Source organism: Cetorhinus maximus, chromosome 1, assembly GCF_964194155.1.
Source record: "Cetorhinus maximus chromosome 1, sCetMax3.hap1.1, whole genome shotgun sequence".
Lineage (NCBI taxonomy): Eukaryota > Metazoa > Chordata > Chondrichthyes > Lamniformes > Cetorhinidae > Cetorhinus > Cetorhinus maximus.
The window spans coordinates 62,783,161-62,800,423 of NC_135879.1; the positions used below are offsets into that span (position 1 = coordinate 62,783,161).

The 17,263-nt window shown below is 41.6% G+C and overlaps 1 protein-coding gene across 1 annotated transcript in view; it reads right to left on the reverse strand.

Moving 5' to 3' along the window:
* lrba (LPS-responsive vesicle trafficking, beach and anchor containing) overlaps window positions 1-17,263 on the reverse strand; it is a 913,498-nt gene that overhangs the window by 840,627 nt on the left and 55,608 nt on the right. The window contains exons 3-5 of the mRNA XM_078541260.1: window positions 14,780-14,880; window positions 14,284-14,379; window positions 2,869-2,990 (exon numbers count right to left, since the gene is read on the reverse strand). Of these exons, the coding sequence (XP_078397386.1) occupies window positions 2,869-2,990; window positions 14,284-14,379; window positions 14,780-14,880 (319 nt within the window). The remainder of the gene's footprint in view (window positions 1-2,868; window positions 2,991-14,283; window positions 14,380-14,779; window positions 14,881-17,263) is intronic.

Below are 17,263 nucleotides of genomic sequence, written 5' to 3' on the forward strand. Positions count from 1 at the left end.
CTGATAGTAAATAAATTCAAAGCTCCTGGTAATGGTTGTTGGAGGTCAATCGTCCCAGAACATCACTGCAGGAGTTCCTCAGGGTAGTGTCCTAGGCCCAACCAATTTTAGCTGCTTCATCAATGACCTTCCTTCCATCATAAGGTCAGAAGTGGGGATGTTTGCTGATGATTGCACAATGTTCAGCACCATTTGTGACTCCTCAGATACTGAAGCTGTCCACGTCCAAATGCAGAAAGACCCGGACAATATCCAGCCTTGGGCTGACAAGTGGCAAGTGACATTTGCGTCACACAAGTGCCAGGCAATGACCACCTCCAACTGGAGAGAAACTAACCATTTCTCCTTGACATTAAATGGCATTACCATCAATGAATTCCCCACTATTAACATTCTGGGGGTTACCATTGGCCAGAAACAGAGCTGGACCAACCATTTAAATATTATAGCTACAAGAGCAGGTCAGAGGCTAGGAATTCTGTAGTGCGTAACTCACCACCTGACTCCCCAAAGCCTGCCCACTATCTGCAAGGCAGTCAGGGGTGTGATGAAATACTCTCCATTTGCCCAGGTGAGTGCAACTCCAACAACACTCAAGAAGCTTGACACCATCCAAAACAAGGCAGCCTGCTTGATCAGCACCCCACCCACCAACTTAAACATTCACTCCCTCCACCACCAAAGCACAGTAGTAGAAATGTGGATTATATACAAGAGGCACTGCAGCAACTCACCAAGGGTCCTTTGACAGCATTTACCAAGCCTGCAGGCTCTGCTACCTAGAAGGACAAGGGCAGCAAATGCATGGGAACACCACTGCCTGCAAGTTCCCCTCCAAACCACACAACATTCTGGCTTAGAACTATGTGGTGTCCCTTCACTGTCGCTGCATCAACAACCCTCCCTAACAACAATGTTACTGTACCTACACCACATGGATTGCAGCAGTTCACGACTGCAGCTCACCACCATCTTCTCAAGGGCAATTAAGGATAGGCAACAAATGTGGGCCATGCCAGTGACACTCACGTCCCATGAAAGAATGAAGAAAAGAAACTTTTTACCAGGAGGGCGATGAGAATGTAAAACACGCTACTGCAGGGTGTGACTGAAGCAAATAATATAGCTGGATTTAAGGTAAGACTATATAAGCATATGAGGGAGAAGGGAATATCTGCTGCTGGAGATTGATGAGCAAAGACGGAATGGGGTTCAAGTGAAGCATTAATTCTGGCATTGGCTTGTTGGCCAGGTGGCCTATGTGTGTTCTGTATATCCTATGCAATTCCTAAGTATTTATGATGGACTTGGTTATGATCCTAGGCCAGGTCTCCAAGTTTTTGATAAGATCCGGTTAAGGACCATTAACATTTTGCTTAAAGTAGACAAAGTTTGAGATTTAAGACACTTACAAAGTGAATAAAGCCACAAGATTCCACGGGTTTTGAACAAACAAAAATAAACTTTACTATGCAAGGTCAGAAAGATAAAACAGTTTACATTATCTATCTTATACTCTAACATTCAGGGTAAATATGAGGTGCATGTGAATGAACAAGCCAACTGTGGTCGAACACACCACACCACACAATAGAAGACAGATCCAACCAAAACACAGGTCATGGATTTCAGAACAACCTATCCAGACATTGGTAATACTGCAAGTCAATCAATCTCACTGAAATTCCATCCCTCTCGCAATGAATTCCAGTCTTCAACTTTGAAGATCTAATCTCGGAATTCACTCCAAAGGTCGCTCCCAACTTGGACAGCATCAACGACAGCCCACCTCACAGGGTTTTAATCTTGTCTCCCAAGTTTCCATTCTGCTGGATTCCTGAGTATAAACTCAAACACCAACTCACATGCACAACTTCAGAGCTTTGGCCACAATGAGCAGAACACTACTGCTCCAAAGGGGTACCTTTGCCCCAGTGGCCCACAGCATGAAGTCACCAACCTTCAGCTGCCTTATTCACTTAAAGTCTGCCTGCCGCAGCCTTTTCCTGTTTGGAAGCTATTTCTCTGATCCTCTCTTTTTAACTCATCTGGGACCTTTTCCTGTCCCCTCTCCCTTTGGAACCTCTTTTGGGACCTCTCCCTGTGGAACCTCTCCCTATCCCCTGCCTGGGAGACTTGCTGGCAATGGTGCTCTGCTCCCGGTCACCTGACCTGGGTTTTCGTACCATTGTTTTCTTTTTTTTCTCAAGTGGGTTTTATTATACATTATAGGAAAGAGTTCCAAAATTCTAGCGTGCTTTTAAAAGCAAGCACAAACATTACAAACCACGCTCATGCATGGACGCATGAGGTCCAAAGAACTTAAAGATGCAGATCTGCTTAATTGTGCACGTGTAGCCTGCTCCCGGTCTGCTCATGCTCACAAGTCCAAGGTTTGTCGGGACTTGCTGACCTTCGCTCTCAATGCAAAGATAAGCCTAGTTTTCAGAACACACTTTCTAGCTTCCTAATGTTGCTTATGTCACAAAGCTAGCCAAGCCCTTAAAAATACTTTACAATTAGCTTCACTTTAAAGTCACAGTCAAAACAATTATATTGATCTGAACCTTATTTTTGAATATCATGCCAACTTCGCCCTTCTCATTCATCAAGTTTTGTCAGTTCACCCCACAGCTTCTGAATGAAGCACAGCACAGTAAAGCATTCCACCGTGCATGCGGGTAGGGAAAGCAGCAAACAAATTGGCAGGATCAGTACTATGGACTTCACTAGCTGATCAAGCAACAGTACTGACAGTCGTCTGTGGCAAGGCCAAGACTTACCTACTTTCACAGTAGACATGGATTAAAGAAAATAAATAATGGGAAACCTTCAGAGAACACGAAAAAAAACTTGCTATACACTTACCAGTATAAGTAAGGTTTGTCTTTATCAACATTGATATTGTTCAAAGGATCCATTCTGAGCCATGTGTGGAAAGTGAAGCCATTCTGATAGGGCCACTTAGCAATTGGAGGCAAAGCTATCGCCTGAAATATACAAAACCACACCATTAATGTTTCTTGCCATATTTAGATTTTTTTCTTCCTCCTCAGTTACTCATTGCCATGCATCATTCTCCAGCCAACAGGAAGGGCAAGACATCCGTTTTCAGTATTCCTTAACCAGCAAGTAAATACATAAGTATGTCAGAAAATGGCTTGGTCCTTAAGTTTCATCTTCCACTTGTCAACCACAAGATTCCACTCATTGTAAAATTTTAAACACATGACAAAGTTTACAGTTTTTTCCCACTCAGATGTACCATTTTTATATTTTGGGAAAGAACATTTATAAAATTTATGTGCGAGTAACAGTATAAGAGCAATCAGTAAAGGAAAGCAAGGCGCCATTAACTGGACAGGGGCCAAGAACTAAGTGAAACTTCCTTTTTATGTAAGCAAGTATCTGAACTATAATAGTACAGTGGACTCCAGATCTAATGATTTAGCTGAGTGGATTTTAAACGATCACTACATTAGGAGTGTTATGACGTGGTAGATGATGTGCGCCAGGCTGACCAAATCCACAAGGGAAACTTGGCCACGCTGTCACAACAGTTTTGCAATTTATATTTATTATGAGAAGATGTGTGCACTGAATTCAGAAGTAATGAGTCCACTAAGACCTTGAGAGGTTTTAAAAATTAATTTAAAATATTTATTAACAAAAGAAAAGATTTCAAGCACATACATAAGACTACAATTACTTAATACTATAACAAATCCTAAAATTCCTAATAAACCTGACTCTAAATTACACACCCCTTCAAAGCAACAGTCCAAAATAGATTTTAAATTTAAAAATAGCAAGCCGGCAAGTTACCACAGTACCCACTTGACAGCGAAATTCCAAAAGGCTTTCTCTAGCTTTAGTTACTGGACATAGCAGACTTATGCACAAATGGCTGGAGGCTTCCCGAAAGATATTTCACACACTTGTGTTAGATCTTACATGGCCCCCCAACATAGCCTTTCATTCTCCTTTATATATGTTTTTCTCTCTTTAATATGTAAATTCCATTGCTCCACATGTCTTTGGAACTTTACCTTTCCCATAATATAAAAGCTTTCATGTTGCCAATATTGTCAGTAACCTTTGGGGAAAAATAAACACACTGCTTAGCCTTGCTCATCTGGCTAGTTGTAAAGATCCTAACATCCCTTTGAAATCTAAAGAACCCCTTCACTTATCTAAAAATACAAATTCCCTTTACACCTTACATGCTAAGACCCCATCCATGTTTACTCATTAGCATTTCAAGTACATTTCTGCACCTAACTTATTTTGATAATTCAAGCTTGCAGTCTACCTGATTCCAAATGTAATTAAATCACACAGCCAGAGCCATCTACACACACACACCCATAAACCTACTTAGAGGTGGACAGGTTCTTGGTAAGTAGGTGGAATGCAGGTTTCAGGTTACTATCAGATCAGCCATGATCTTATTAAATGGCAGAGCAGGCTCAAGGGGCTGAATGGCCTAATCCTGCTCCTTGTTCGTATGTACTTTACAAGAAACCAGAATAATGTTACGAAAGTATAATAATTTTCATAATAAGGAGGTGGCAATCTCAATGACTTTCCACCTTCTGAAACAATTTCAGGCTAACAGCACAGCAGCACTCACTGGTATTTTTTAAAAGTGCTAGATCATGCAAATAGCCAAAACACACTGAAAGGAGTGATCACAGAGCAGATTCAACTGCTTACTTTGTGTGGAGGGGGGGGTTTAGGTTAAATTAAATAAAATACTGTTCCCACTGCAAAAGCGTGGATGTATTTATGTAAAAGTAATTTGTCTGCTATACATGACAGTCAGTAAATTCACCCCACAGATCAGGCAGAAAAGGAATGGGTGACTGCCAGACTTACAAGGAGGGCCAGGCAGGTGCTACAGGGGTCCCATTGAGTGGATTGTGCTCTCAAACCAGTATTCAGTTTCAGAACACTGTTGAGGGTGATGGTTCCTCTAGGCAGAACAGCCAGAGCCAAATGCACAGCAACACAAATGTAGCAGGATGCAGGGGATTCAACAGTTAAGGGAATAGGCAGGTGTTTCTGCAGGTGCAGACCTGATTCCAGCACGGTATGTTGCCTCCCACGTGCCAGGTTCAAGGATCTGAGAGAAGCTGGAGAACATTCTTCAGGGGAAGGGTGAACAGCCGAAGGTAATGGTCCATAGCGGTGTCAATTACTTCCTGCAGGCAGATTTTAAGGAGCTAGCAAAGAAATCAAAAAGCAGGACCTCAAAGATAGTAATTTCTGGATTATTCCCAATGCCATGCACTGAGCAGTGAGTACAGAATTAGAAGGGTAGTGTACATAAATGAGTGTCTGGAGAGATGTTGCAGGAAGGAGGATTTTAGACTTTGCAATCAGTCCTGAGGCATTGAAATGAGTCCTGGGGGAGGTGGGACCTGTACAACCCAGAAGGTTTGCACTGCGCTGGGACCAATGTTCTCATAGTAAGGTTTGCTGGAGCTCTTGGGGTAGGTTTGAACTAGCTTGGTGAGAGATGAGAACCTGAGCACAGATTCAAAGTTGAGTGAAGTTGGAAAGGGAAAATAGAACATTAACAGGTGAATAGGGAAGGTAGAGGCAAAAGTCAGAAAATAGACAACAAAGGAGTTTGGCAGTGCTTAATATATTTCAATATATTATATATTTCAATGAAAGGAGCCGAGCAAATAAGGCAGATGAGCTAGGAACACATAGATAAAACTACAGGTACAGGATCTCAAAACTGGCAACCTAGGGGCCATGCCCATGCCAGATTTTGAAACTTGCCGTTTTTCGGGGAAATAAATCAGAACCCCTTAATTCAGTGAAGCGAGGACAAATTAAAAGCAAATGATATGATTGCAAAGCACTTTAGGTTAATGGCCATATCTCTGGTGATAGTAATTCACATCTCGAGCATTGGATTTAACAACTATTTTCTTCCTTCTCCACTTCCGTACATCAGTGCGCCTGGCTTGAAATGAAAAACGATCAAACTGAGATGATTTTAAAAACAGTTGTAGCCGAAAACAATTTGTTTTCTTCAATTCATGTGCTCTTTAATAGTTCTCCTTGAACTGACTTGGGCCAGCTGGCAACCAGTGCCCATGGAACCTAAAAGCTTTTGGGAATTATGTGCAACTTTTGAATTTAAGCCTGTGCGCTTCTATTTGGGATGCCTTAATGGCATCAAAATTCAATACTGTAGCAATATTAGGCGTCTGCAACATCTCAAGCTGTCTTCTTCCTTCAACCAGCCCATTCAAGCAGCATTGGTCATCAGATATCTGATGCATTTATCTAATGCAAGGAAAACACAAGCTGCGAGTAGATCATCACTTGACATATGGGTATCAGTATGGGACTCCTGTCTCTGTAACCTTCCTAATCGCAAGTACATTACAAAGCTAAATATTCTATCTCATTGAATTCTGAAAGTCTTTTATTTTTCCTGGATGAGTTCAATCATTATCCATACTCTCGTTACCAGAACATCAGGAGCACAAAGTGGGTAACTACTCGGCATGCCACCCGTGCAGCAACACCCCGAACAAGCCAGTAAGTTCTTTCACTCATTTAAAATTCTTGCATGGCCTACTTAAAACGTGCAGTTTTCAGACATTGCTGGTTTTCAGAAAGCTGGATGAGGTGCCGTACCTTTTTATCATTGCTATTATTGAAATATGGCTTAACAGGCAGGAAAGGCAGCTTAACATCCTAGTTAGAGGATTTCCAGACCAGTTAGAGAGGAGAATAAAGGAGGGAATGGTTAAAATAAAGAAACAAATAGAGCAGTGAGAAGTGATGATACACTAGAAGGATCATCAAATGAAGCCATATGGACTGACCTGAAGAACAAAAAGGGGGAAACCACATAACTGGGAGCCCATTATATGTTGGGATGGCGTTGGTTAAAGAGACTGTCTGTTAAAGAAGTTTTTATTAACTACTTATAACTATATACGTATATACAGTAAAGAGTACAGGCAAGGAGACATCTCCATACCTAGGTCTTACGCATTTACCTTGTTGTTACTGCCTTAGTGCTATTCCAACATTATTGCTATTACTGAATTTGCATTACAACATTCTCGCTACCCCATCTCCCCACTTCAAGTCCTTGAAGTTAGAGGTTCAGGTGGTTTGGAGGCCTTACAGCCCTTCCAATCTTGTTCGCCATTCTGTCGGAGGAGTGGTAGGCCCTGTTGGTTCTGGTTTTTGCTGCTGGCTCGGAGGTTGAACTGGCATTTGGGTATCAATGATTGCCCTCCTCTGTGCTATAGGAGGGGCTGGTCTAGGGAGAGGGCAGAGGCTCCTCCTGTTTCATAGGACTGTGCCCTCTGCCATGCCAATCTGGTTGGACCAGAGATGGTCCTCGTTCTGTAGGAGGGCCATGCGTTATCTCCAGAGTTCCTGGATCCAGGCCTGGTCACCTTCCTGCAGCAAGTGTCTGGTGCAGTGCGTGTTGTAGGCAGAAGCTTGCTTCTGTCTGTATGACTGCTCTTTTACTTGGATGTCCTGATAGTCCTTGGCAACCAACCCTGACAAGAATTTTTCGGCAGGTCGAAAATTGTGCGCAAAGTTTCTTGCCCATCGGGAGCTCGGATGTGGAGAGGCAGCACTGTCAGGGGGTGGACCTGTAAGTGATCAGTGTGGTGAGGAAGTCCTCAGTTTTCTTGAGCAGGGTTTTCAGCATAGTTTCAAGTCATTTCACTTCACTGTTTAACTGCGGGTATCTTGGGGAGCTGGTGTGGTGGGAGAAGTCTGCTATGGCTGCGAAGTGTGCGAAGCATTCATTAGAGAACTGTGGGTCATAATCAGATGTGAGCTTGTCTGGGATGCCATGGCTTGCAAACATTTGTTTTAGTGTTTAGTGCTTTGATGACCATCGTTATGGTGGTCATATAAAGTTGTTTTATCACCACCCATCCAGAAAGGTAGTCCACCACTATCAGGAAGGACTTGCCATTGTAAACGAATGGGTCTGCATCCAGCCTCTCCCAAGGGCTCTTGGGGAATTGTGTGGGAAGAGTGGCTCCCTTTGGTCCTGACGGTGCAACGCACAAACCTGGCAATTCACGGTGGTCTCTTTCATGCCTTTGGAGATGCAATAGGGCAGTAATATTGGGGGATTTCACCTATCCTAATATTAACGGACATAGAATCAGTGTAAAAGATAGAGGTATAGAGATATAGTTTTAAAATGCATTAAGAGCTTTTTTAACCAGTACATAGCAAGGCCAACAAGAGGTAGTGATGGATTAAGTTTTAGGGAACAAAGCTGGGCAGGTGAGAGTGGTATCCATCGGAGGGCATTTTAGTGGTAGTGATCATAATTCCGTTAGATCAGCACAGTTAAGGAAAAAGACAGATAGGCCAGGAGTAAAGTTCTCAATTGGGAAAAGGCCAATTGCAACATGCTAAAATGTCAGTTAGCAAAAATGGACTGCAAACAATGAAGTTAAACCAGCGTCAGAGCAGTGGGAGGCATTAAAGGAGATAGTAAGGGTTCAGAACAAATATGTCCCCACAAAGAAAAGGTTGGGTCTCCCAAACTTTGAGTCCCCTGGGTGTCAAGGAGTGTACAAAGCAGAATACTTAAAAAAAAGAAAGTTTGTCTCTGCTATGAAGAGCTCAAAATTACAAAAAGCCTTTAAGTATATGAAGTGCAGGGGTGTAATTAAAAAAGAAATTGGAAAAATAAAGAGAGGAATGAAAAATTATTGGCAAGTAAACTCAAGAAAAACCCAGATGTGTTTTATAATTACATAAAAAGAGTAGGGTCTATGAAAGATGGGATTAATTACTGATCTCGTAGTCAAAATGCCCCTAAATAGCAGCGACCATAATATCATTGAATTTTACACTCAGTTTGAGGGGGAGAGGAGTGGGTCCGAGACTATGCTTTTAAACTTAAATAAGGGCAATTATGAGGGCATGAAAGAAAACTGGCTAAAGCGAAATGGCAAATTAGGTTAAGGGATAGGTTAATAGAGGTGCAGTGGCAAACATTTAAGGGGATATTTCAGAATACACAGAATAGATACATTCCAAAGAGTAAGAAAAAGTCCAAGGGATGGACACACCATCCATGGTTAACTAGAAAGGTTAAAGGTAGTATCAAACTTAAAGAAAAGGCATATAATTGTGCAAACATACGTGGAAGATCAGAAGATTGGACAAAATATAAGGAACAGCAAAGGATGACTAAAAGGATGATCAGGAGGGGAAAATTAGAGTACTAGCCAGAAATATAAGAGAGTTTCTATAAATATTTTAAAAAGAAACGAGTTAACAAAGTGAGCATTGGTCTTATAGGAGGTGAGTTTGGAGAATTGATAATGGAAAACAAGGAATGGCAGATGAATTGAACAAGTTTTTTGCATCCGTCTTCACTATAGAGGATACAAGTAACATCCCAGAAGCAGCTATAAATCAGGAAATGGAAGGGTGGGAGGAACTCAAAAATTACAGTTACCCAGAGAAGTGGTATTGAGTAAATTGTTGGAGCTGCAGGCTGATCAGCACCCAGGTCCTGATGGACTTCACCCTAGGGTCTTAAAAGAAGTGGCTAGTGAGATAATTGATGCATTAGTTTTAATTTTCCAAAACTCCCTAGATCCTAGAAAGATCCCATTAGATTGGAAGATAGCAAATGTTACTCCATTATTCTAAAAGGGAGGGAGACAGAAAGCAGGAAGCTACAGGCCAGTTAGCGTAACATCTTCATAGGGAAAATGTTCAAAGCTATTATTAAAGAAGCTATAGCAGGGCACTTGGATAAGTTCAAGGTCATCAGGCAGAGTCAACATGGTTTTGTGAAAGATAAATCATGCTTAACCAACTTATTGGAGTTCTTTGAGGAAGTAACATGTGCTGTGGATAAAGGGAAACCAGTGGATATACTGTAGTTAGATTTCCAAGCGGCATTTGGTAAAGCCCCACATCAACGGTTATTGTGGAAAATAAAAGCTCATAGTACAGGGGGTAACATATTGGCATAAATAGAAGATTGGCTGGCTAACAGGAAGCAGAGAGTATGCATAAATGAGTCTTTTTCAGGTGGCAGGATGTAATGAGTGGTGTGCTGCAGGGATCAGTGCTGAGTCCTCAGCTGTTTACAATTTATATAAATGACATGGATGAAAGGATGGATGGGATGGTTGCCAAATTTGCTGATGACACAAAGATAGGTAAGAAAGTAAGTTGTGAAGAGGGCATAAGGAGGCTACAAAAGGATATAGGTAGGTTAAGTGAGTGGGAATTGATCTGGCAAGTGGAGTATAATGTGGAAAATGTGAAATTGTCCATTTTTGCAGGAAGAATAAAAGAGAAGCATATTATCTAAACGGTGAGAGATTGCAGAGCTCTGAGACATGGAGGGGTCTGGGTGTCTTAGTGCATGAATCGCAAAAGGCTACTGTGCAGGTACAACAAGTAATTAAGAAAGCTAACAGAATGTTATAATTTATCGCAAGGGGAATTGAATACAAAAGTAGGGAGGTTATCCGTCAGTTATAGGGAGCACTAGTGAGACCACATCTGGAGTACTGTGTACGGTATTGGTCATCTTATTTAGGGAAGGATGTATATGTGTCGGAAGCAGTTCAGAGAAGCTTTACCAGACTAATACCTGGAACGGGCGGGTTGTCATGAGGAAAGGTTGGACAGGCTAGGCTTGTACCCACTGGAGCTTAGAAGAGTAAGATGCGACTTGATTGAAACATAAGATCCTGAGGGGCCTTGACAGGGTGTGGAGAGGATGTTTCTTATTGTGAGAGAATCTAGGACTAGGAGTGACTGTTTAAAAATAAGGGGTCGGCCAATTAAAACGGAGATGATGTGAAATTTTTTCTCTCTCTTCCTGAAAAGGCAATGGAAGCAGAGTCTTTGAATATTTTTAAGGCAGAGGTGAATAGATTCTTGGTAAGCAATAGGTTATCAGGGGTAGGTGGGATGCAGATTTGAGGTTACTATCAGATCAGCCATGATTTTATTAAATAGCAGAGAAGGCTTGAGGGACTGAACGGCCTATTCCTGCTCTTAGTTCATATGTTCATAAAAAGGTGACCTGGGTGCAGAGGTAGAAGATGTAGATGTGGTTCTTAATGAATACTTTGCATTTATCTTCACAAAAGAGGGGGGTGATGCAGACATTATAGTCAAAGAGAAGGAGCATGAAATATTGGCTGGGTTAAACAAAGTGAGAGAAAATATTAAGGGGTTGCCATCTTTGAAAGTAGATAACCAACAGGGCCGGATGAAACGTATCTCCGGGTTGTTAAGAAAGGGAGGAAATAGCAAAACCTCTGAACCATTTTCCAATCCTATCTGGCTATAGACATGGTACTGAAGGAGGGTCAACATTTTATCGTTGTTTAAAAAGGGATGGAACAGACTGACTAATTATTGACCAGTCAGCCTAACCTCAGTCGTAGGCAAATGATTGGGAAAAAATGCTGACAGACATTATTAATCATCATTTAGAAAGACATGGATTAATCAAGGGCAGCCAACATGGACTTGTTTTGGGAAGGTCGTATCTGACTAACTTTATTGAATTTGAGGTAACAAGGAAGGTTGGTGTAGTCTACATGAGAATTGTAGGTAGACCTTTGATAAGGTCCCTTATGGCACACTGGTCAGAAGGGTGGAAGTCCACTGGGTCCAAGGGAAAAAGTGTCAAGCCGGATCCAAAATTGGTTCAGTGGCAAGGAGCAAAGGGTAATGACAGACAGGTGTTTTGGGACCAGGCGCCTGTTTCCAGTGGGGTTCTGCAGAGTTTAGTACTAGATTATTTACTTTTCAGGGTTATGCATCAATGATTTAGACTTAAATGTAGGGGGCATGATTAAGAAGTTTGCAGGTGATACAAAAATAGTCTGTGCAGTTGACATGAGGAAGAAAACTGTAGACTGCAGGAACGCAACAATGGACTGGTCAGGAAGGCAAAAATGGCAAATGGGATTTAATCTGGACAAGAGTGGGAAGGCAATAGAATGCAAAATAAATGGCGGAATACTCAGAACTGTAGAGGAACGGAGGGACCCTGAGGTGCATGCCCACAGATTGGAAGGTAGCAGGACAGGTAGATAAGGTGCTTAAGGCAGCATACGAGATTTATTTTATGTATTGGTTAATAAAAAAAGTAAGAGCAGGGATGTTATGGTCGAACAGTATAAAACACTGGTTATACCACAGCTAGGGTACTACATACAGTTCTGGTCATCACATTACACGACGAATATGATTGAACTAAAGAAGGTAAAGAGGAAATTTCCTCTGGAAATTGAGAATTTTAACTGAGAAAAGATTGGATAAGCTGGGTTGCTTACTTTGCAACAGAGAAAGGTGAGGGGAGATTTAAGCAAAGTGCATAAAATTACGAGGGACTGGATAGAATGGATAGGAAGAACCTATACCCCTTAACAAAGATGTCAACAGCCAGCAAGCATAGATTTAATGTAATTGCCAGAAGGATTAGAGGGAAGTTGGAGAGAGTTTTTTTCTCTCAGAGTGTGGTGGGTGTTTGGAACTCACTGACTGAAAGAATGATAGAAGTAGAAACCCTCATTGCATTTAAAAAATACTTGAATATGAACATGAAGTGCCGTAGCCTACAAGAGGTGGAAAGTGAGATTTGACTGGATGATGCTCTTTCAGTTGACACAGACACAATGGGCCTAATGGCCTCCTTCCAAGCTGTAAATTTTCTCTGTTTCTAACTCAAGAAACTTCCCCCATGATTTCTCTAGTTAAGGTGAGATGTGGAGCCATACAGACAAAGAAGATCCTGGAGGCATCCATCTCAGTCGAACTGCCTCATCTCAGGTGAAGTGATAGTAGCTCATTGCGACTCGCCTTGGTTACCCTTGGTTAGGGAGGGTGAAAAAAATGCCAGTTATCCCACATTTGACTGCTATCCAACAGTTCGTGCTGGAAACATGATGCACTCCCAGCAAATATTTGCCAACCATCATTGCACAGGTTCACGTGCGAATAGTCATTTGGGAGCACTGGCGAGTAACCAAAGCAAGAATTTCTCAATCGTCAACACAAGAGATAAAAACCTTCGAATGTCTGCTTTCTCCTCCAGTCAAGAAATTGCTCATCATGTAGAAATAGCAAAAGTGGAGAAAAATATAAATTAAATTCTTCTTATGCAAACCTAGTTCTCTAAACACTTAATTTGCTGCTTTTCCAGTTTTAACAGATTATTCCCCTATTTGCACTGTTCATGTAGAGTATCCACTTTGTAACTAGCATAATAATTCAATTAAGTTTTCAGACTACGTATTTATGTCGCAACATTTTAAAAGGTTGCATGAAATAAATTTTCCAGTGATAACAATTCAATGTGACAAAAAACAATTTTACTTTGCAAGCATTACTTTTAAAAGCTTCAGCACATGCCCAAGGTATAATCCAAGTTATATGCTAAAAATTAAAGCAGAAAGCTTCCAGAACATCATCGAGAAAGAAAATCTCAGACGTAAGTCTAAACAGTAACACATTTTTAATTTGAATATGAAGCAACACTGAAATAATACTACATAAAGCAATTTAAAGTTGCTTATGGAGGCTAGTACTTCAAAATAGCAGTTAAGGTTTGAGTTATTATAACTATACCATGACAATTAGTCACCTACCCACAATAATGAATCAAAACAGCCCCTGAACATATTTTCTGACCATAAGGCAACCAGGCACTGCATTCGATATTCCGAATTTTACATTTCTGCTATGCAGCTAAAATTTTGTAAAGTTGTTAAATTTAAGTATTTTTGTAATTTAAATTTTTTTCTACCAATAAAAAGTTTATTCTCCCCAAACTCATTAACAAAAACAAGAGTTTTTGAAAAATTTTCAGTACAATTTGACTGAACTTTGACAGCATGCCCGCAATGAGTGTAAGCCATCTATATGTGTGGAACCACAATAGGACAATATCATCCCTTCCACTTTGTTTTTAGCAAATTAAGAAAACAAAAACTCGTCAGAACTACTTAGGATGAACTACTGTAAAGTGTACTCTTTAGTCACAACGTAAATTATTTAAATAATCCTGAGAACAAAACAGGAGTCTGTTTTTTTTTCCAAGAACTCTGATCTTACTTGCAAAATAAAACGGGAGCAGAAACATACTTTAGCTTCACAACATGCCAATTTTAATTTAATTTATTGCTAGGTGACCAATAGGTGACCAGCTTCTTATAAAAACATAAAACCCTTAAAAAAAGGACAAAACTTTTCCAGAGCCGAGCAGTGAATACTTACCGCAGCACTCTTCCCAGGGAAGCTGAAGAAAGCATCAGGACTCAGTTTTTGTGGCACCTGTCTCAGTATGGTCAGTAATTTCACTGCGTGTGGAGGCTACAAAAGAAAATAGTTTTAAATAAAAATTGCTGAAAGTCATTGAAAAAAAAATCATGATTTCTCCTGCACTCATGGATTGAGGAAGGCTTAACAATAAATATTACCATATCAGCAGAATGGAACATCTTTATCATAAATTAATCAATATAGGAATTAAAATATGCACATTATATGACATTTAAAAGACATTAGCCTCAAATGAGTATTGTATATCAATTACTTCCTATCTTCTAAATTATGGCTTTAAATCATAGCTTAACAGAAAAATCCATCTTCAATTAAATGCATAGCTATTTACCAGTACATTTTTAAGTAAGGAAAATATCACTCAGTTCTGTATTAAGCTCAGGAATTCAGCTTTTCACCACCAAATCAAAAAAAGTACAACAAACGTTACCCATTGTCCTTTTTCTCCTTGCACTTTGCTAACTAGTAGTTTCAGTTCACGGACAGTTATATTGTAACTCGCCAGAACTCCTAACATATCAACCAGCAGATCTGAAAGTGCAAGCATAGATGGGTTAAAAAATAATACACGACTCAAATTCAGAACAAAAATAAAATATGATATCCCAGAGCTTCCGATCTCAGAGGGGGTGGGGGGCGTACCCAGGAGATACCCCAGAAGATGCACTGGGGGATCCCCGGAAATCCCCACACAAGGGCTGCAGGGGAACTGCCCGGGAAGTTGAAACTTCCGATGTGCAATTACCCTGCACTGGGACCCATCCAGTACTCTGATTTAAATCGGAAACTCTGGATGGTTCCGACTATTCCGGCAGAATAGTTACCCAGGAAAAGTTATAAGGATTAAAACTGCTTCTAACACTTGGTTAACTATGGTACTGACCAAGCCCCCACCCCACACTGGGTCCCTTGCCCCTGACTATCCTCCCGACCCAACTACTCTACCCTTCCAACCCCTCAACCACCCTCCCAAACCCCCCTCAACCATCTCCTTGACCCCCATCCCCCCAACAACTCCCTAAATAATCCCCATCCCCGTATCCCCCACGCACCCCGACTAATTCCCCCAACTGACCCCCCTCGACCCATCCTACCCCAAGCTCGAGCAACCCTAACCGCACCCCTCCACCCCATCCTGGACCCCACCCACCCCCACAATCCATCCTGCCACCCCCGGTCCATCTTACCAACCAATCCCCCACCCCACACCCTACCCACTTACCTTACAAAGTTACCTTCTCCATGGATACTCAAAAGTGGTTGGGATCTTTAAACTTACCTGCTTTATATCAACTAGTGCCATAACAAGGGGGCATGACCTCTCCTGACACTGCACCCAAGAGCCAGTATGGTGCACATTTCTTAGCAGGCCTGAGTCGGAAGGCCAGGCAAGAAATGTGCAGCTCCTGACTAAGGTAAGTAAAAAGGAGCGTAGTGACAATCCGACTGGGATTGCTACTGCCGCTCCTCAGAAGCTCTGACATGACCAAATATTTAGGGGAGTCATGATGTCCAAGCAGTATTAGCCACAGCGCTTTGGGAAGAATTAAATTTTTGAATACTTAGAACAGTCAGGCTTTTCTCCTGATGCAATTATAACTAGCCAGGTGAGGTGGTGACAGGTGTGCTTCCCAAGGTGTGAGACATGGGACCTCAAGGTAAGGATGGCCCTTTTATGCTAGGAAATCTTATGGTACATGTTCTCGGACCTGGTGAAGTTGATTTGTTGATTTCAGACTATTTCCATCTCTCAATATAACATGACTCACCGCGACTGAATAGGGGTCACACATATTAAAGCTTGCAAAAACAGAGGCAAAGCAGAGAACTATGTGGGGCAGCTCTGGTATGATTTAACTTTTGCCAGGACAGGGGAAAGTGCAAGAGTAATTATTGTTGGCTTGCCATCTTCTCTGGACAAAACCAGTAATACATCTCTGTTCTCCTTCAAAAATGCCAGTCTAATTGAAGTGGAGCAGGGTTATCTGTAGCCCAGTCCTATTTCTGGACAATTAAGGCCTGGTTCCTACAAATCAGCAGTGCTTATTTCACAAATTTGCCGAAGAAAAATTAAGAATATGCAGTATCGGGGTTCAAATGTTCAATGTTTAAAATGCCTGAAGTACAAGGCCAAAAGGAGGAAAGGTAAATCAAGCTGGATGCAGAATGGGCTGCTAAATTTGCTATCGTTCATTTTATGCTATCACCCAACAATTTCAGCCCCCAGGTCTTCCAACAGCATTAATTAAAAAGTGGCAGATGATAGATGGTTAGACTCTCTTTCGTTGGAGATGGTCATTGTCTGGCACTTCTGTGGCGCGAATGTTACTTGCCACTTGTCAGCTCAAGCCTGGATATTGTCCAGGTCTTACTGCATTTGGACATGGGCTGCTTTAGTATCTGAGTCGTCGCAAATGATGAACATTATACAATCATCAACGAACATCCCCACTTCTGACCTTATGATAGAAGGAAGATCATTAATGAAGCAGATGAAGATGGTTGGGCCGAGGGCACAACCCTGAGGAACTCCTGCAGTGATGCTCAGGAGCTGAGTTGACTGACCTCCAACAACCACAACTATCTTTCCTTTGTGCTAGGTATGACTCCAACCCGTGGAGAGTTTTCCCCATGGTTCCCACTGACTCCAGTTTTACTAGGGCTCCTTGATGCCACACTCAGTCAAATGCTGCCTTGATGTCAAGGAAGTCACTCTCACCTCATCTCTGAAATTCAGGTCTTTTGTCAATGTTTGAACCAAGGCAGTAATGAGGTCAGGAGCTGAGGGGTCCTGGCAGAACCCAACTGAGCATCAGTGAGATTATTGTTGAGTAAGTACCGCTTGATGACCCCTTCCATCACTTTACTGATGATCGAGAGTAGGTAACAAGGCAGTAACTGGCTGGGTTGGATT